The sequence below is a fragment of the Trematosphaeria pertusa genome, assembly GCF_010094035.1.
Source record: "Trematosphaeria pertusa strain CBS 122368 unplaced genomic scaffold BU26scaffold_12, whole genome shotgun sequence".
In the NCBI taxonomy this organism is placed as follows: domain Eukaryota; kingdom Fungi; phylum Ascomycota; class Dothideomycetes; order Pleosporales; family Trematosphaeriaceae; genus Trematosphaeria; species Trematosphaeria pertusa.
In genome coordinates, this window is record NW_022987223.1 from 608313 (window position 1) to 624057 (window position 15745).

Consider the following 15745-nt stretch of genomic DNA (forward strand, 5'->3'; position numbering starts at 1 on the left):
GAACAAAGTAGCCAGCCTCCTCCTCCTCCCTGCTTCTCCTCTTCTCTTCTTCTTCTTGCTACTCTAATACCCGACCTCGTCTTTCCTTTTCCACCAGCTTTCGTTTCTGAGTGCAGTGTACGAAGAGAAGGGAGATATGCTTGCTGCCCGGTAGTAGCTTGCAGGCAATGGCGAACACAATGGATGGAGGGCCCAAGAGCCCGTGGCTGGAGTTCAGTTTTGGATGCTGTGCGTCCGGGAGGAGAGATTCTGTGGAGGAGGATGACGGGAGGGCTGCGTTGCAGGCTAATGGTATGTTGGTTTCTCGTTGCGCTCTTCTACTGTCACGCTCCTATCTCTGCCCAAATCCACGCGTACTATCGTCGAGCGAGCTTCAACTCCTCAGTCGAAGCTGCTGGAATCAGTCGTCCCCTCTGTCATCTCTCGACGTTCACATGTCCTTCCTGTTCCTGTTGAGCTGCACACCTTCGGTTATGTCCTCCCCTTAATATGGTTAATTACCAACATCATCACTCTATATGGGCACACACTCGCTTATCTCTACGCCTCATATGTCGTCATGACGCCCGTTGCCCTTGCTAACGAACGCTGCCAGGCGAAGCTGAGATGCGAATATGCTACAACCAACCGCAAACAGTGTCCCTACCACGGGCAGAGCCATCAACCTACACACGCCCAACAACCAGCCACTCCATGGGCCGCCACGTCTCTCAGTGGGTATCTAACGGCCGCGACTTCGCTACTCGCGCCTCTTCCCGCGCAAGCGTCCACACCCTCTCGCGACCCAGGAAATCGCACTCCAGGCCACGCCCCAGCATCAGCCGTCCCACCGACTTTCGCCACTGCGACGGCCTTGACGGTGTGGATGGCATTCAAAGCATGATAGACGACGCACCCATGCCCGTTCGTCGTCGCCGTAGCTTCCAACCCCTGGAACTCTCCATCTATCTACCCGACGGCCGCCTATCTCCGCTACCGGATTTCGAGGCCGACGAGTGGAACAAACTGCCAGCTGAGCTGGAGATCCCCGCGCAGGCGCTAGTCCGCCAAAGAGATTCGCGGACGAATTCTATTTCTTCTAATCTATCCACTTCGTCGTACCTTATCCAGCGGAAACCCGTGGGCTCAGGGTCGAGGAGGTCGAGCTTGCAGAGTCAAGGCGAGGTGCACTCGAGACCGATATCTGGGACGTTTTCGTCTCTGCCGTTCTTGATGGAGGAGCCGAAAAATCGTCCGGATTCTACCATCGGCAGTCCGAACTCACTGCAAAGAGCGAACACATACGGCACGTTGTCGCCGAACCGCATCCTCTCCCGTTTGCCGTCCCCTTCGCGGGCTCGCGCGCAAACTGCGCCATCACGCCCGGGTAGCGTGCGCAGGGCAAGAACAGACGTCGACGACGCAATCCGCGAACTCAACACCATCGTCGAAGAGCGCCGCGCAGAAGCCTACCGCTCACACGCCCAATCGCCCGCCTTCATCAACCGGCCGCCTCCTTCGCCATCTTCGCATGTCCCCGCCATCGCGCCCTCTCTGCGCATGCATGTCCGCTCGGAAACGCTCTCAGACATCGGATCCGCCTTCTCAGCGCCCCTGGCGAACAAACCTCTACCCACCACACCGCCAGCTCCCCCAGGACCCGGCTACCTCTCCCGCCAAACAACAAAACTTACTCTCCGCCCACCAAGCCGAACCCTCAGCGGCCCCCTAAACTCAAACCCCATAACGCCGCCCACACCCACAGTCCCCACGCCCACAACGCCCATCGGCCGCCTCGGCGCCTGGCTCAAGCGCTCCCTCCCCACCAGCACGCCCACCTCGCCGTCATTCTTCAAGTCCTCTGCCCCCACAACACCGCGAACGCCGCGGACCCCAAAGTCCTCGCAGTCCAACACCACGCCCTTCTACCAGTGCGAGCCGCAGCCCGCTCTCCCACCAGCCTCTCGCGCATCGTCCTCGCGTCCCTCAACCGCCGGAAGCAAAACCCTCGCAACACAACACACGCGGCACGCCAGCGACGAAACCGCGACCGTGACCCTGCTCTCCTCCTACCCCTCCACGCCCTCCCTCTCCACGCACAGCCTCTCGCCCTCCCGCAAAGACAGAGACAGCAACAGCACCAGCAACCCGTCCACGCCCGCGACGCCCGCGCGCGTCAACCTGCTCAAAGGCGAGGGCAAAACGCGGCGCATCCCCGCGCCGCTCACGCTCGCCAAGGAAAAGGAACTCCAGGTGGAAGCCGCGCTGGCGAGCGGGAAGAGCTTTGTCAGCGTGCGCAGCAACTTGAGCGGCAGGAGCGGGCGGAGCTTGAAGCCGCCGCCCAGCCCGAACTATGCGCTTCTGAGGGGCATGGAGATTAGTGCTAGGGAGGTTAGTGGAGGGGTGGGAGGGCAGAGGGAGAGCGTTGTGGGGTTCGCGCCTAGCCCGATGAGTCCTGTTGGTGTTGCTTTTTAGGAGATGGTGAGAGGTGGGGGATTGGAGCTCGTATGGGGGTGGAAGAGAGTGTGGGGAATTTCCTTGAGTATATTGGCTTGGCTTGGGCTGGCTCTGGTTGTGGGAAAATTGGGACCGGGTAGAAAGGTCCGGGGCATGCATGGGCTCGAGGTCACGCTTCTCAGACAATTTCGCTCATCGAGACCTCGGAAAACTGGATGGCAGGCAGGGAGAGATGGAATTCTGGTTCTGGTTCTGGTTCTGCAGCGCATAGGCATATACCCTCCGCGAGACTAGCTCAATACAGCGGACGCCTCCTGCGCTCTACTTTCACATGTTCATCCTTTTGTTCGCGCACGAGCGTTGAGATAGCTTAATGGACGGCAGTGGAGCAGGGGATGATGCTACTAAAAAGCTTGATTCGTCTAGACGAGTGGTGCAATCGTTTTTTCCTGCGACCAGTCGATTCGCGGTTGCAAACGCTAAGAATCGGCAAAGCAGGACATGCAGTGCCGTTTGATGAGCGATTTCTACCAGCCAGTCCCTCGTGCGCCACGTGTGTCGAGTGGAAGAAACTACATGAGGTTCTTGGCCTTTACCAGGATATCCAACGAATCGCCTTGGAACCCCATTTGTTATTATACCGGGTTTTGGACGAATCACTCCCCAAAGGCGGCATATACAGAACACCAGTCACTATCCCGGGTGTGGATACGATCAAACTGTCGAAGCGCGTCTACATGATGCTATTGGCGATGCATCAGCAAGACGTCCCGCAGCTCTGGGCCGAGCGGGGCTAGCTGAATATCGTAAGCGGGACGAGATGCACGGAATCGACGAAGTTGAGGGATCGGCGAGAGGCTTGCAGCTTGAAGCTGAGGTTATTGCGACGTCTGTTCGCGGTCCGGTATCTGGTCTAATATGGACCTGCGTGCCTGACTGAGCTGTAAAAACTATTCAAATTTATCAGCATATAGTATTAATAAGAAAGGTTTAATATCTTTCAGCGGAGCGATATCTGCTCCTAAATGATAAGCAAGCGCTGGATAGCAAGAAAGCAGAATCGAGCTTACTTAGGAGTCCGTTAGTTGAGACGTAACTATGTCCAGGTACGAGCATGCTGATATTCTGAGGGGAAACCCCCGGAGCAGATCACGGCCTTCCTGCTTCCCCCATGGTCCTTGCCAGCTACCGGATACAAAAGCTGAAAGTATATCCTGCTGTGGCTGGATCTCATGCTGGATGCATTGCTTGTGTAGTAATTGTGCATGCTCGAATGCGGAGTCCAAGTGGTGCGGTTACGGGTTGGTAATACGTTTGACAGAGAACTGATTGATTGTCCCGGGCCAGCGGGAAGCACGACTGTGCGGCGCGAACTGAAAAAGTTGGCAGGCTTGGAGGGGTTGTTGGACTGTTCATTTCGACGTCTCGAAGAAAGGACGATCTAGCGGAGGTCCGGTAGTGATGCAGTGCTGACACGCGAAGGCTGATGGAAATGAACAAGCCCCGTTCGTCTATCTCCCGGAAAGCGGTGTCTCTGCCTCATCTCCGGATGCTTGCCAATCTGGTTCTGGCCGATTCTTCCAAGGAGAGATTTACTTCCGAACATTAGTGAACTAGAAGTACAAGAGAAAACAAAAAGGATGAAGTCAGAACCGTGATGGATGTCATTCTGTGCGACGAAGAACGGGAGGGTGCTCAAGAGTGGTTGGTACCAAAACAAGGTGCGAGACTTTGAAAGACGCGATCAAGAATTGCAAAACGGGACCTGATCTTTGGTTGGCTGATTCAGGGAGAACGGATGGGTGAGAACAATGGACAACTTCCGACGCTTACCATACTTCTTTACCTCCTCCAGTAATGTTGTGGTATCAAGATATGAAGTTGAGAATTCCAGAGAAGGCTCGCATCGTGAGAGTAGGGCTGGAGTCCTAAGTGGCGTCTCATTTGCGTTCACAGCTCAAGACTTGTCCACTCATCACGCCGAACGCGTCAACTCTCAAGATTGCATCGAGACACGACTCTGGTCCGAATTAAATTGCAGATCGAGACATGATCAAGCCGCATTCAGGGTCAAGGGAGTTGTCGGAGCTCTTGAGCTTGGATTTCTTTCTGGAACAGCCCGCTATGCTGCTCCCATTCGGGCCAATGGTGGGCTTGACTGAGGAGAAGACTAATCGAGACGATTTGAAGTCGTCAATGGCTGACTTAGGAATGCCGGCGTTCTCCAAAAACGTCAAGAAGATCACGTGTATTTCTGAAAGGAGGCGGCGGTACTGTGATACCGCATGCAACCAAAGCTGGATCCGGTCAAACGTAAGGAAAACCTGAAACGCAGCGACTGTAGCTCGCTCGAGGGATGTCCATAGGGCGTGAAACGGTAACCGTTGGTAATGTCGCACGCCGGTGATTACAACGGAAGACAGTGACAAGCGGGAAACCGAAGGTGGCGACAAATGCGATTCGAGAGGTCGGAGCAACTCAAGGGTAGAGATAGGCTCGCCTTCCCCGGGCGGCTGCAGACACCCTCTCCAGTGCGCCAGAGGCTGCATGGCTGGTCCGTGGCATCGTCCTACGTCACGATTAGCGTATGCAAGTCACCCGTGTAAGTGCATCATCAGAGAACGATCTCCCCCACAGCGGCCATTCCGATGAGGCTTTCGATGACCTGGTTCTTGGGTCGATGCCCTTGCTTGCCTCGAGGCTATATGAGAGCTTGTGTGACGAGCTGCACAAGGAGCCCAGCAACCGGGTTATGAAGGTGTGGTTGCAAGCCGAAGACCCTGGGATGACCTTCTCGGCTTCAACCGAGACTGGAATGCGGGTGAGGGGTTGAGTATTAGGTGCGTAGCAACAATGAACATTTGAACGCGGTTATAAGCGTAAAAGATAGAGGATTTGTGCTGGAGTGATGAGTTGTACTCTTGCACGGCTGCAATGCGGTGACGACAAAAGAAAGTTCAAGCCTCTTTGCAGCTTTCCAAGGCCAGGGGTCTTGTCTCGACGGTTATCGTCACCAGACATTCGCAGCACACGCGGCGATTGGCAATTGCCGGCTGGCGCTTCGGATCGGATGATGAGCTTGGAAATTGCGACATGTTGGAAAAAGTAAAGCTCCTCGCATGCTCTGCAGCGTGCCGTAACTGCCGGGGCGTAGAGGCGATTGACGACGGGAATCTGGTACTCCCGAGGCGTCGCGAGAGCTGAAGCAGGTAAATCCTGTTCTGGTGTAGTAGATGTAACGATAAAAGGGAACGATAGACGGCTCTGTGCGACGGAGTCGAAGGACCAATCGTCACGAAAAGGTCACGGAGCAGTTACGACGTGAGCCAGTTGAGGTGGGACAAGACTTCCCCGCGCGTGGAATTGCACTGGCCGTGCGCAGCAGCCTTTCGACTGAGCTTGTCACAAAGGCTGCCCGCGGTTTGAAGACGAACACTCGATGTTCAGTTGCGTTAGGGATGGAGCGCAAGGGTCCGTCGAACGGGTTGCTGCAGAAGTTTGAACTTCTTGTGCACTTGCTATCCCTCCATCCACGTTTCAGCCATAAGCGACTCAGGACCCGGGACCGTGGTGTGCGCACCTCGTGGGAGAGAATATCCTGGCTGAGGTCAAGCCATCAAGCCACGGTCCATTCGGAGGAGGCCTGCTTCTGGCTTAAGCAGTATCATTGCGTTAGTGATGAGTGACCAGCTCCTTGTTAGCCGGGCGAGTGCGAAGGCCCAAGTCAAGGGGGGGGAGCTGATTGAAGGGAGTGGGTTTGTCAGGACAGCGCATCTCATGCAAACAGCACCGTGAACCGTTTTAGGAGATCACGGCAGCTGATAGCTCATTACGACCCAACGTCGGCGGGAATCCAAACGGGGAAAGCCTCATACCGATGTCGAGGCCTTAACCGCAAGAGCATGCGCGGCATTCGAAGGGCGTCCTATCAACGATGCTGAATGCGAATGCTCGGAAGATGGCTCTGACCCGTGCGTCTGGGGCCAATATGAAGAACAAGGACGAATCTCCAAGCGAGGCATACCAGCATTGGGCAATTTCTCGCGCGATAATTTATGACGTGCAGGACCGGGCGGTATGGCGCTCGGGTGATGTTCATTGAAGTTCATGAAGATGGACCAGGGTGCGCCCACGACGTTTGCTCATGGGAGATTTGAGAAGGCCACGGCAAGGCAGCGAACGGTGCGGATCCGTCCCACTTATTGAATGCGGAGATGAAAGCGTGAGTTACCAATGGCTGCGGGCTGCATCGCGATGACGCTGACAGGGTCGCGGAGTGGGAATCCGTAGGAACGGGCGTTGCTGGTGGGCCTGCATAAGCGCAGAAAGGGCTGCTGCCAGTCTGCAGGACGCAAGCTGGAGGATTCGAGGCCGTGGCGATGCTGCAGCAGCTCGAAGCAGAGGAATTAGGGCGCATTGCGCTGAGGGCTGGGTGCTAATTGACTGCTTTCGGTCAGCGGGAGGCTGACGTTTGGACACAGCCGCAAGCAAACCGCCGCAGGCCCCTTTGGGACAAGAGCGTTGGGTGATACGGCATCAGCTTCTAAGAATACATATACCGGCCACTTTGGCCATCCTACCTTTGCTCAGCGGGCAGTGGATATCGCGCAGGCGCGCAAGGGAGCTGGCTGTCGACGGAGAGGAGCGTTGCGGGCGCGCCGTGCGCTGCTCCCCATCCTGGACGGCGCCGGCGTCGGAAGGCGTTCACGGGTCGCGCTGCCGCTCCGCAGCGCACTGCTGCTCGTGTAGGCTGGACGATGGTGCGTATCCGGCGCAGGCTGGTGGGTTGCAGGCGGATGCCGTTGGGAGAGGCAGAGGCACGGGCGCGGGCAGCATCCCGAGGCCGGTGCCGTTCCTTCCCAAGGGGCGGGGCCTGGAAAGGAGCAGACGGCCGTCGTTCTTTCCCGAAGCATCCGCTGCTGCCGAGCGGAGCACCAGACCTGAGGTGAGCGAGGCAGGAGCGCTGCGCGTAACGGGGAGGCAGCGAAAGCGCGTCTCAGCGGCGACTGAGGCGCCGGCGCGCGCTGGCGACGGGCCCAGCTGGGCACAAGAGCGCGCCGCAGTGGGACAGAGCCGCTCCCTTCGCGGGCGCTCGCCGGCGGCCACCGCAGGCAGCGGCCGCGGCAGAGGCAGAGGCAGAGGGTGCAGTTGCTGTGCCTGAGCGTCGCTGCTTGGGGTGGCTTTTGGCCGTGGGCAGATGCGACAGGGATGCGGATTAAGGTTGCATGCAAGCCACGCCAGGAATAGATGCCCGATCACTCACTCGCTTGCCGGCGCTGCTCACCACACTCTGATGTCTGCCTCTCCGCGCTGCTTCCTCCACCGCACACAGCGCGCGCTCTTGGGGCCATGCATGCCGTCACTGTGCATTGGCTGCCATGGACAGCCCGAGCCCCAATCTCAGCCATCCACCGCCGCCCCGGGGCATGACCGGCGCGCGCTGGGGCTCAGGCCCAACTACCAATGCGTGCTCTCTCTGCCCGCTGGAATAGCCATGTAGCTTCTGCTGATGCTCACGGCCATCGTGGGCCGTATATCATATTCCCATGCCACCGTCGCGCCTGCCCTTTCTGACCCCTCTGACTTCGCGCCGAGCCTCTGCCCCTTCCCCCCAGATCCAACGCTCGCTGCCACACCACCACCCATATCATCCTCACACCCGCTACGTGCTCTGGCCGCCGCCGTCCCTCGTTTGCATTCTTCCAAATCTGCCCTGGTCTCCACATCTCGACGCCTCACGGACGTGTTTCGGCGCACTGGCCCTGGCCCTCCGCATTCTCGCTCCCTGCTATTGCAGACGTCTTAGAGCCCCGCTCCACCCTCCCAGGAACCCGCTGCTCCCGTCGACTGCTGGAATTGCACTCCGTTGCTTTGGGGCATTGCCTTCATTCTGGAGCTATCTCGTCTTACTCCTCGCTCGCCGTCAGGTGCCCGGAGCCATTCACCACTCAGAGGCAACCGTGCAGCTGAGCTTACTACCGAGCTACCGAGCCATCCAGCCTCCTACTGCGCCATCCTGGGCCGCCCGACAGAGCCTCAACGCACAGAGCCCACAGCCGCCCGCTCGATCCTGCCGCCTGTGTCTTTTTTTGCCATCCTGGTCCTGTCAGGCACTGCGCGACGTCGTGCTCAACGGTGAGATTAGCGGTCTTCCGAGGACGTGCTTCTGCACGTACTGGCCCAGTAGGCTACCAGGCTGGCGGGAGCCGTAATCACTAAGAGTCATCCCAACCTCCAGTGGTCAGTCTGCTCCCACGTCCTTGCATATCCGACTACTGGTCGTCATCCAACGCGGCCAATCCCACTCCCTCCCATCGTGCCGGATCCGCTTTGCCTCTTGCTGCTCCCAACCCACACCCGTATTAACACCCGTCCGTCTCCGCAGTCATAGCTTCGTCCATAGCTCCATAGTTCCTTTTCCCTCCGCAAGGCAAAACCGCCCAGCCTCGTCCATATTGGCCAGCCCTGGGGTCCATGTCTCGTCCTCTTTGTCTGTTATGTAAGTCACCCCCTCAGTCACATCGAAATGCGGGTCGCGATATGCGACATCTCATACCAAGGTACTGACGGTCATTTCAGGATCTGGCATTTGCTCTGAATCAGTCTTGTCTGCTGCTAGAGCGTCGCTTCGTCTTCCCGCATTCGTCGCCAGGAGGCCGCTGTTGTCTGAGTTAGGCGAAGAGCAGGACTCACCGCGTAGGAGACAGACACTCAAAGACCCCCTGATCCCCGGATGAATCGACTTTCCGAGCACTTCGATCGCCTGTCTTTGCGGAGACTCCTTTTGTCAACTTCGCTGGTCACAAGGCCCACCAAAACCCCTTCCAAAACAGCCGTCTGCCTCTTCTCGATCAGCCTCTTTGTGCACACCCGTTGCGACAATTACATGTACCAAGATCGTATTGCCTATTCTGCCATCGAAACATCCCGCCCTCCTCGCGCCGGTTCCTTGCATGTCCCGTCTCGAGCCCGTCTGCCGTTGTAACAGCACGGGTCCAGGCTTTGCGCTCCACCCCAGCGTTTACCGAACACCGTCAAGCTGGCCTGCACCGTAGAGCTCAGCTATCAGGTGCGTTGACCCTCGTACGTTGAAGATTTTCAAGGTGTCCATGGGCGCTCAGCCCTGCGGCGGTCCGCTGCTGCCTGCGCTTCGACCCCCATACTTCGAGTTTGCCTGCTAACGGATTCTCGAGTGCAGCCTGATAGCGACCGCGCGCCTTTTGCCGCAGGCGATCATTTTGAATCCTCGGAGCAGCTGCTGGCACGGTACAGTCAAGACCACGGAAGCGGTCCGCTGACTGTGCACGCTGCAATAGCTGCCAAACTGTCGTCCATGTCAGGTTACGACAAAAATACCGAGCAGTATGTGTACGGTAAGTGCATTGCGGCTCAGATGACGGGTTTGGCAGGCCAGATGCCACAGCCTGGTCGGATGGACCCGGTAGAGGCCCACGTGAGAGTATTAGGACGTTTGACTGACCACCCACCCTTTCAGACCCTGAAGCCACAAGACCGAATCAGGTTCCGACCTACGCGGGCATTGCACAGCCTTCCTTCGCCTCGCAATACACCGACGCGCCTGCGCGTCTACCGCATGAACCTTCGAACGTAGAGGTGCCTTTTATCCCCAGTTCGACCTACGAGTCACGCGGCGCAGGAGGCTACCAAGCCGAGTCCTCATATATTGATGCAAGATCTCGTCATGCCGCATCACGCACTGTTACTGAATCGGAAATAACCAAATACGTGTCGCCGTCGCGAGGCACCGCGGGGTCTTCAGTCATACTCCATCTCAGAACCAAATTCGATCTCGCTGCCGACCAACCTACGTTTATCCTCATGTTTGGATCCAAGAAGTGCGTTGCCGCACTCCAGAAAGTCGATCCGGACGATGAGTTCTACAACTACGCTCTCAGCGTAGAGGTTCCTCCATTCCCATTAACAAATTCATGGAACCCCACTATGATGCTCAAGTTGCAGATGGAGGACAAGAACGGGCGTATGCTCAACGAAATAGACGCCGGGAAATTTACGTTCACCGACATGTCTCCAAACCTCGCATACCAATCCTCTCCTGAGATCGCCAGAAAGCGCAAGTACTCCACCGAATTCGGTGACACTCAAGATTATTCGGGGAGCGTCGCAAAACGAACGAGCTCCATGCGCTTTCAGGCGAAGCCGCGCTCGATGTCCGGAGCGTACTCAGCAGCGTCTCTATCGCCCCTTCCAACGCAGCCCTCCTTATCCAGCACATATGGCTATAGCGGTGGATACGACATACCCAAGCAGTCCAGCTACACTCCACAGATGTCGCAAAAAGGCCTATATGCTGTTCCTTCGGGCATTAGCATGCCACAGACAGATATGAAGCCGCCGCAAATGTCGCCAAACCTACCGTCGTACAGCCAGTACAGCTCTCTTGGGCAAAGCGGCAGAAGCCCCGCTCCTATGGCGGCAACCCCTTCGAGAGGGAACGTGTTGCCTTCGCCGCCTGCTCTTCCCACGCCCGTCCTAGTCCGAGCCACAACGCTTCCGCAGTCTGGAGGAGCGTCAACCGGACAACCATTCAATCCGTATTTGATGTATCCAACGAAGGCGGTCCTCAAGATCGAGGGTGACTTGGATAAAATGGCGGAAGGATGGACGACCGAAGAGTACGAAACAAGGAGACGTCTTGTAGAATTCAAGAGGTCGCAGCATGGAAGTACAATAACCACGTCCTTCGCTCCTGTCACACTAGAGGCTAGATCAAACCGAAGCATCTGTGTTAGTTGCATCTGGTGGGAGGAAAAGGACGAATGCTTCATCACCAGCGTCGACACGATATACCTCTTAGAGCAACTCGTCAACGTTCGTTTCACCGTGGAGGAAAAGAACCGCATCCGAAGAAACTTGGAGGGTTTCCGCCCTCTCACCGTGTCGAAGGCGAAATCGGACAGCGAGGAGTTCTTCAAGGTCATCATGGGTTTCCCAAACCCGAAGCCGCGCAACATTGAGAAGGATGTCAAGGTCTTTCCTTGGAAGATACTCTCGCACGCGCTCAAGAAGATCATCAGCAAATATGTATGTTCCCCCTCCATTACTAGCTCACAGCATGAAGCTAAACATTTTCACAGTCTGCAAGCTACTCCTCAACAGCTGGCGCTGGTTCTCTCCCCGTTGGATCCACATCTAGCTACGTGCCAGTTGGCATTTCGCAAACAACAGGGGATACGCATCGCAACATGTCACCGCGATCGGTCGCGAGTTCAGCAGCTTCAATCGCGTACACATCCGGTATGACCTCAACAAGCCTATCTCCGCACCTCAAGGCATCAGCAGGCCTGGAAGGATCAGCTGGGCACGGCCTATCAGCTTCCCATAGGGGCCCGGCGGGACAAGGTATGACTCAATGGGGAGCCGCCGCACACCATCAGGTACCGCAATACACAGCAGGGCTTCCGCAGGGAGGACGCGAATCCTGGGACTATGGGTACCTCAACGCCTCTGCTGCGACCGTCGTCCCCCCGGCCGCGCAATCGATGCAAATGCAACGCTCGGACGTTACACCCGACCTGAGCCAAGTGCCAACGGACAATAATCCATACCAGCAATATGGTCAGCGCACCACGCGCGTCTAGCAAGAGAAGGAGCAATAGCTATGGTGCGGCGGATGTTGGCATCATCGCCCTGGACGATGGTGGTGAGCATGCATCGTCGGGTGATCTGCTCGAGGTGCGCATGATCTCTCCGAACCTAACCGCAACGGGTGTAGCGCGGCTTCTTCCACACCATCTCAACAGTAGTTTGCCTGGCGCGTCGCACACATCTTCTCTTACCCTTGCTTCGGCGGCATCGTCTACTTTATTCCCTCTTTCTATACTGCTTCCCTTCCTCGGCGTCGACATCGGATTCTCTTTGGACCATTCATCGGCTGGCACTGGATCGCATCACACACAATACCCCTGGCAGGCGGCGTTTGAGGTTTATCTCGTTTCATCACGGATTGTCTTATCGGGACGACATACATTTATCGGGGTCACGGCGTATGGGCAAGGGTCAGGTGAAGCCTACGCGCGCCCACCTTGACCACGATCGCATCAGGGACTACGGACGACACAGCATCACTCGGCGTTTTTCCGATATTTCGGCGCGATTCTCTTCTCTAATTTCGCTTCTAGTCTGTCTTTTATGATTTGATGAATTTTGTTTCTGTTCGTGCCTTTCTTTAATGGTATCTCGGGGTTGCTCTCAATGATCTGTCTGAATTTTGGCGCTACACTTCCAGCATTTCTATCTCTCTTTATCCATTGCATTAGAAGGAGCTAGGGCATGCATACCAAGATGGGCGCTGGCCGGGGTGCCAGAAGAGGCGGCGTTTTTTCTAGGCACCAACATTTCCCTTTCCTCCTCCTTCTATTCGTTTCTATTCGAGATTCCCCCGTGTACCCTACAGCAAGCAATCCGCGACGCAAGCACTGTCGTATTCACTTCCTTCATCCACACGAACGAAATCATTCGTCAGGCATATTCCTATCGTACACTAACGCCCTACAAGGCGTATTGATGGATGGGCACCATAACGGCGCAGCCCTACAACACTGCCCTCGTGTGCCTCACTTCCGCGCTTCCCCGGCTTACATCATTCGTGATCTACCCCATGACCGCGTTGAACGGAACGGATGACCTCGTCCGCACCAACCGCCAAACAGCTCGAATCTATTACACAGCGTTTTCATCCTCGCGGCTATTTGGTGGCGCAGTCACGAAGTACCCTTGAGAATCGCACCTGACGCCCCGTTTGTCGAGTATCATTCCTGTTAAACCAGCGAGTCATGTCCTTTTCCGAGTTTAGGAGCCTTCGGTCTCGAGTAAGGCTACACGGAAGGATTAGCGAGAGGCGAGGGCGGCTGTGTCAACGCGGCCCGCTGTTGTTTCCATCTGTGCGACTCGGCAACGATGTTTCTATCTAAAACAAAGGAGCCGATACCGTTTCTGGATACTGATACTGAGATGCAAATGTCAGATTTGCCCTCCTGGCACACGCGCGTCTTGCTCGCCTGACCGCGCAACCTCACTACGCCGTCATGGAAACTTCCTTCTACAACTGCCATGCATGTGCTCAGCAGGTCTGCGTTCACTTACTATATCGCCGGAAATATAATCTATATGAAGCAGTAAGACCATCTGGAATGCTGACGTGCTAGATTTGGACTAGCGCACATCGAGAGGCCTTACGGCCTTACCTGCTCACTCAGAACCTCGCAGCGACTGGCCATTGATCACGCTTTCGCTCACTCAGGGACTCGAAACGCACTATCGTGCTGCAGTGGCGCCTCAACGCCTACACGCTATCTTCTTACATGCGCAAGCTCGCAGATGAAACCAACGGTCGCCGCCTTCGAGATTCGAAAAGATTCCACGTTGCAACTCATCCATGCCGCATGCCGCACGCCGCACGCCGTAAACGGGCTTCTTCTTCCATGTGGAGCCACGATCGATGAACAACGCCATGTAAGCCTAACTTCGCGGCAAGAGCCTAGCTTTAGCGCCCGGTGGTGCTGTGCCGCTTCGTGTATCGCCCGAGAACCTGAAGTATGCATGTTGGGTATAGTCGATTGGAAAGGGTAAATTCAGATCGAATGCATGATGCAGATGCTGGGGATGGGAGATAGGGCTTAGTGCGGCTTACGTGGAGTCTGGAAGTGGGAAGTGTGGAGAGGATGCACCATGCGTCTTCACATGTTTGAAAAGGGCCGTGGATCTTAGGGCTGCTCTTTAGCGGGATGGAGATGTGAAAAACATGCAGTTGCGTCGTGAGCGTTTCAGGACTGCACAGCTGTCACTTCTTTGAGCGAAAGACGAAGCTGTGCTTGAGTGGGGAATGCATATTTGAAGAGTCGATGGTCGAGACAACTTCGCCCAGGGAGAAAAGTGATAGAGCATGCAGTAAGCGCAGGGAGTCATCTTTAGTCGAAGCTCGAGGCCAGTTTCTCCCTTCGCTCCGATGTACCGTACTTCCCGACCTGCTCCAACCCTGAAAGCCAACGTCTTGTGAGACGGGCTGTACGCTTTAGCAAATGTCGTAGATCCGGGGGATGTGTCCAAGATCCTAGCACTCCATAGTTATCCCAATCTGCTAAAGGGCACCAGTATTGGGTTTACATGCTCGACATGCTTTACAAGGTCGACAGCTGAACACGTACATCCCGAAGAGCCCTCATCATCCATCCAGAGACATCGCTCCACCCATCGACGCGGACCGCTCTATCCTCCATCCACTGCCACATCGACACATTCTCGTCGAAACCTTCAATCTCCTTTACATAACTCTTCAACAGTCTCAGACCACTCCCTAACATCCGCGTCCTCGCATCGAAACACCCAATCATCAAGCCACAACCTCACCGCCGCAGCAATAAGCCCCACAGCCAGCTCGCGCTGCGCGAGATCCATCCGCATCCCTCAAGCACTTTGCATGCATGGCAAACTGGCCTGCTACCTGCCCCGCCGAAGGCCCCCAGTCGTGCCCGTCCTCTTCGTGCAAGTGCATGTGGATCGCTTCGCAACGGCACAGTTGCTGTTCTGTCATGCTGCGATCGCGGTTATGAGCAAGGTCTACGAACGTCGTTGAATAGCAGAGAAAGGGATTAAACACGGGCGAGGAGGCATATGATGGCGCTAACCGAATTCGTACATAGCGCGATATGCCCCTCGTATGGTGGCTTTCTTCTTTCTCGTATACACCATGTCGATCCTCTTCGATCCATCTCTTGATTTATGATAGCATCTGAAGCTCTTAATAGCTTTGAAAGTCCTGCGTCATTGTCCTTATATGGGTGCGAACGTACCCTTCTTTCGAGCGGTTTCGTCCGCCGTGGGGCCGCGCTGTAATTCGACTGCTTGACCCGAGTAGATGCCAGAAATCAAAAGACAAATACGAGAAGGCACCCCGTCAAGCCATCGCCACAGAAGGGTGATGACGTCCAGCCTCAAGCTCGCAGGTCCCCAGAGCGCGGGGTTTCGAATCCGTGGCCCCCGAATCCGGAGGCGGGTTGCTTGCGCAGGAATTGGGCTAGCTCTGATCAACCACACGATGCTGCTCTCATAGACATGACCTAGAGCATGCTCTATTGGCCACTCGAGGGAGCGGACTGGGCTATCTTGAAGCCTTCGCGGCCGGTAAGCTACGCTCTATCTTGCAAGAACTGGCTGCGAGCGGTAGGTCCGAAGTTCTCTTGAGATAGCTGAATGCATGCAGGGTTGATGGTAGGCATGCCTTGTCCATTCCCTTCTTATGCCCCTTTTGCTGTTACGGTCGGATATTCCC

The 15745-nt window shown here is 56.1% G+C and overlaps 7 protein-coding genes across 7 annotated transcripts; 4 read left to right on the forward strand and 3 right to left on the reverse strand.

Moving 5' to 3' along the window:
• Positions 1-179: 179 nt before the first annotated feature.
• Positions 180-1512, forward strand: BU26DRAFT_489672 (uncharacterized protein; the record flags this gene model as incomplete). The annotated part of the gene is made up of 2 exons (XM_033826028.1): positions 180-299; positions 607-1512. Coding segments are annotated over 2 exons (1026 nt in total), but the record flags the coding sequence as incomplete, so codon positions are not given.
• Positions 1513-3994: 2482 nt separating this feature from the next.
• On the reverse strand, positions 3995-5164 carry BU26DRAFT_70017 (uncharacterized protein). Its single transcript, XM_033836230.1, has 2 exons — positions 4275-5164; positions 3995-4031 (listed from the first exon to the last, which is right to left on the reverse strand). The coding sequence occupies exon 1, from the start codon at positions 4983-4985 to the stop codon at positions 4467-4469; it is 519 nt and encodes a 172-aa protein (XP_033680496.1). The 5' UTR covers positions 4986-5164; the 3' UTR covers positions 3995-4031; positions 4275-4466.
• A 1833-nt stretch (positions 5165-6997) lies between these two features.
• Positions 6998-7786, reverse strand: BU26DRAFT_578269 (uncharacterized protein; the record flags this gene model as incomplete). Its single annotated transcript, XM_033834423.1, has 2 exons — positions 6998-7616; positions 7700-7786. Coding segments are annotated over 2 exons (681 nt in total), but the record flags the coding sequence as incomplete, so codon positions are not given.
• Positions 7787-7965: 179 nt separating this feature from the next.
• On the forward strand, positions 7966-8907 carry BU26DRAFT_521926 (uncharacterized protein). The gene is made up of 2 exons (XM_033829659.1): positions 7966-8676; positions 8822-8907. Exon 1 carries the CDS (start codon positions 7983-7985, stop codon positions 8646-8648), a length of 666 nt encoding a protein of 221 aa, XP_033680498.1. The 5' UTR covers positions 7966-7982; the 3' UTR covers positions 8649-8676; positions 8822-8907.
• Positions 8908-9048: 141 nt separating this feature from the next.
• Positions 9049-9642, forward strand: BU26DRAFT_70056 (uncharacterized protein). Its single transcript, XM_033836232.1, has 2 exons — positions 9049-9505; positions 9630-9642. The coding sequence occupies exon 1, from the start codon at positions 9170-9172 to the stop codon at positions 9419-9421; it is 252 nt and encodes an 83-aa protein (XP_033680499.1). The 5' UTR covers positions 9049-9169; the 3' UTR covers positions 9422-9505; positions 9630-9642.
• On the forward strand, positions 9639-12065 carry BU26DRAFT_70027 (uncharacterized protein). The gene is made up of 3 exons (XM_033836231.1): positions 9639-9809; positions 9932-11499; positions 11553-12065. The coding sequence occupies exons 1-3, from the start codon at positions 9770-9772 to the stop codon at positions 12054-12056; spliced, it is 2112 nt and encodes a 703-aa protein (XP_033680500.1). The 5' UTR covers positions 9639-9769; the 3' UTR covers positions 12057-12065.
• Positions 12066-14568: 2503 nt separating this feature from the next.
• Positions 14569-14825, reverse strand: BU26DRAFT_521928 (uncharacterized protein). The gene has a single exon (XM_033829660.1). The coding sequence runs from the start codon at positions 14805-14807 to the stop codon at positions 14595-14597; it is 213 nt and encodes a 70-aa protein (XP_033680501.1). The 5' UTR covers positions 14808-14825; the 3' UTR covers positions 14569-14594.
• Positions 14826-15745: the final 920 nt, after the last annotated feature.

What these genes read in the sequence shown, in the direction of transcription:
- BU26DRAFT_521928 (XM_033829660.1), bottom strand. Translation starts at nt 14,807, where the DNA reads ATGATTGGGTGTTTCGATGCGAGGACGCGGATGTTAGGGAGTGGTCTG.
- BU26DRAFT_70027 (XM_033836231.1), top strand. Translation starts at nt 9,770, where the DNA reads ATGTCAGGTTACGACAAAAATACCGAGCAGTATGTGTACG. An exon ending in TACCGAGCAGTATGTGTACG is followed by an intron (nt 9,810 to 9,931) that starts GTAAGTGCATTG and finishes CCACCCTTTCAG; the next exon opens with ACCCTGAAGCCACAAGACCG. An exon ending in AGAAGATCATCAGCAAATAT is followed by an intron (nt 11,500 to 11,552) that starts GTATGTTCCCCC and finishes ACATTTTCACAG; the next exon opens with TCTGCAAGCTACTCCTCAAC.
- BU26DRAFT_70017 (XM_033836230.1), bottom strand. Translation starts at nt 4,985, where the DNA reads ATGCAGCCTCTGGCGCACTGGAGAGGGTGTCTGCAGCCGCCCGGGGAA.
- BU26DRAFT_70056 (XM_033836232.1), top strand. Translation starts at nt 9,170, where the DNA reads ATGAATCGACTTTCCGAGCACTTCGATCGCCTGTCTTTGCGGAGACTC.
- BU26DRAFT_521926 (XM_033829659.1), top strand. Translation starts at nt 7,983, where the DNA reads ATGCCACCGTCGCGCCTGCCCTTTCTGACCCCTCTGACTTCGCGCCGA.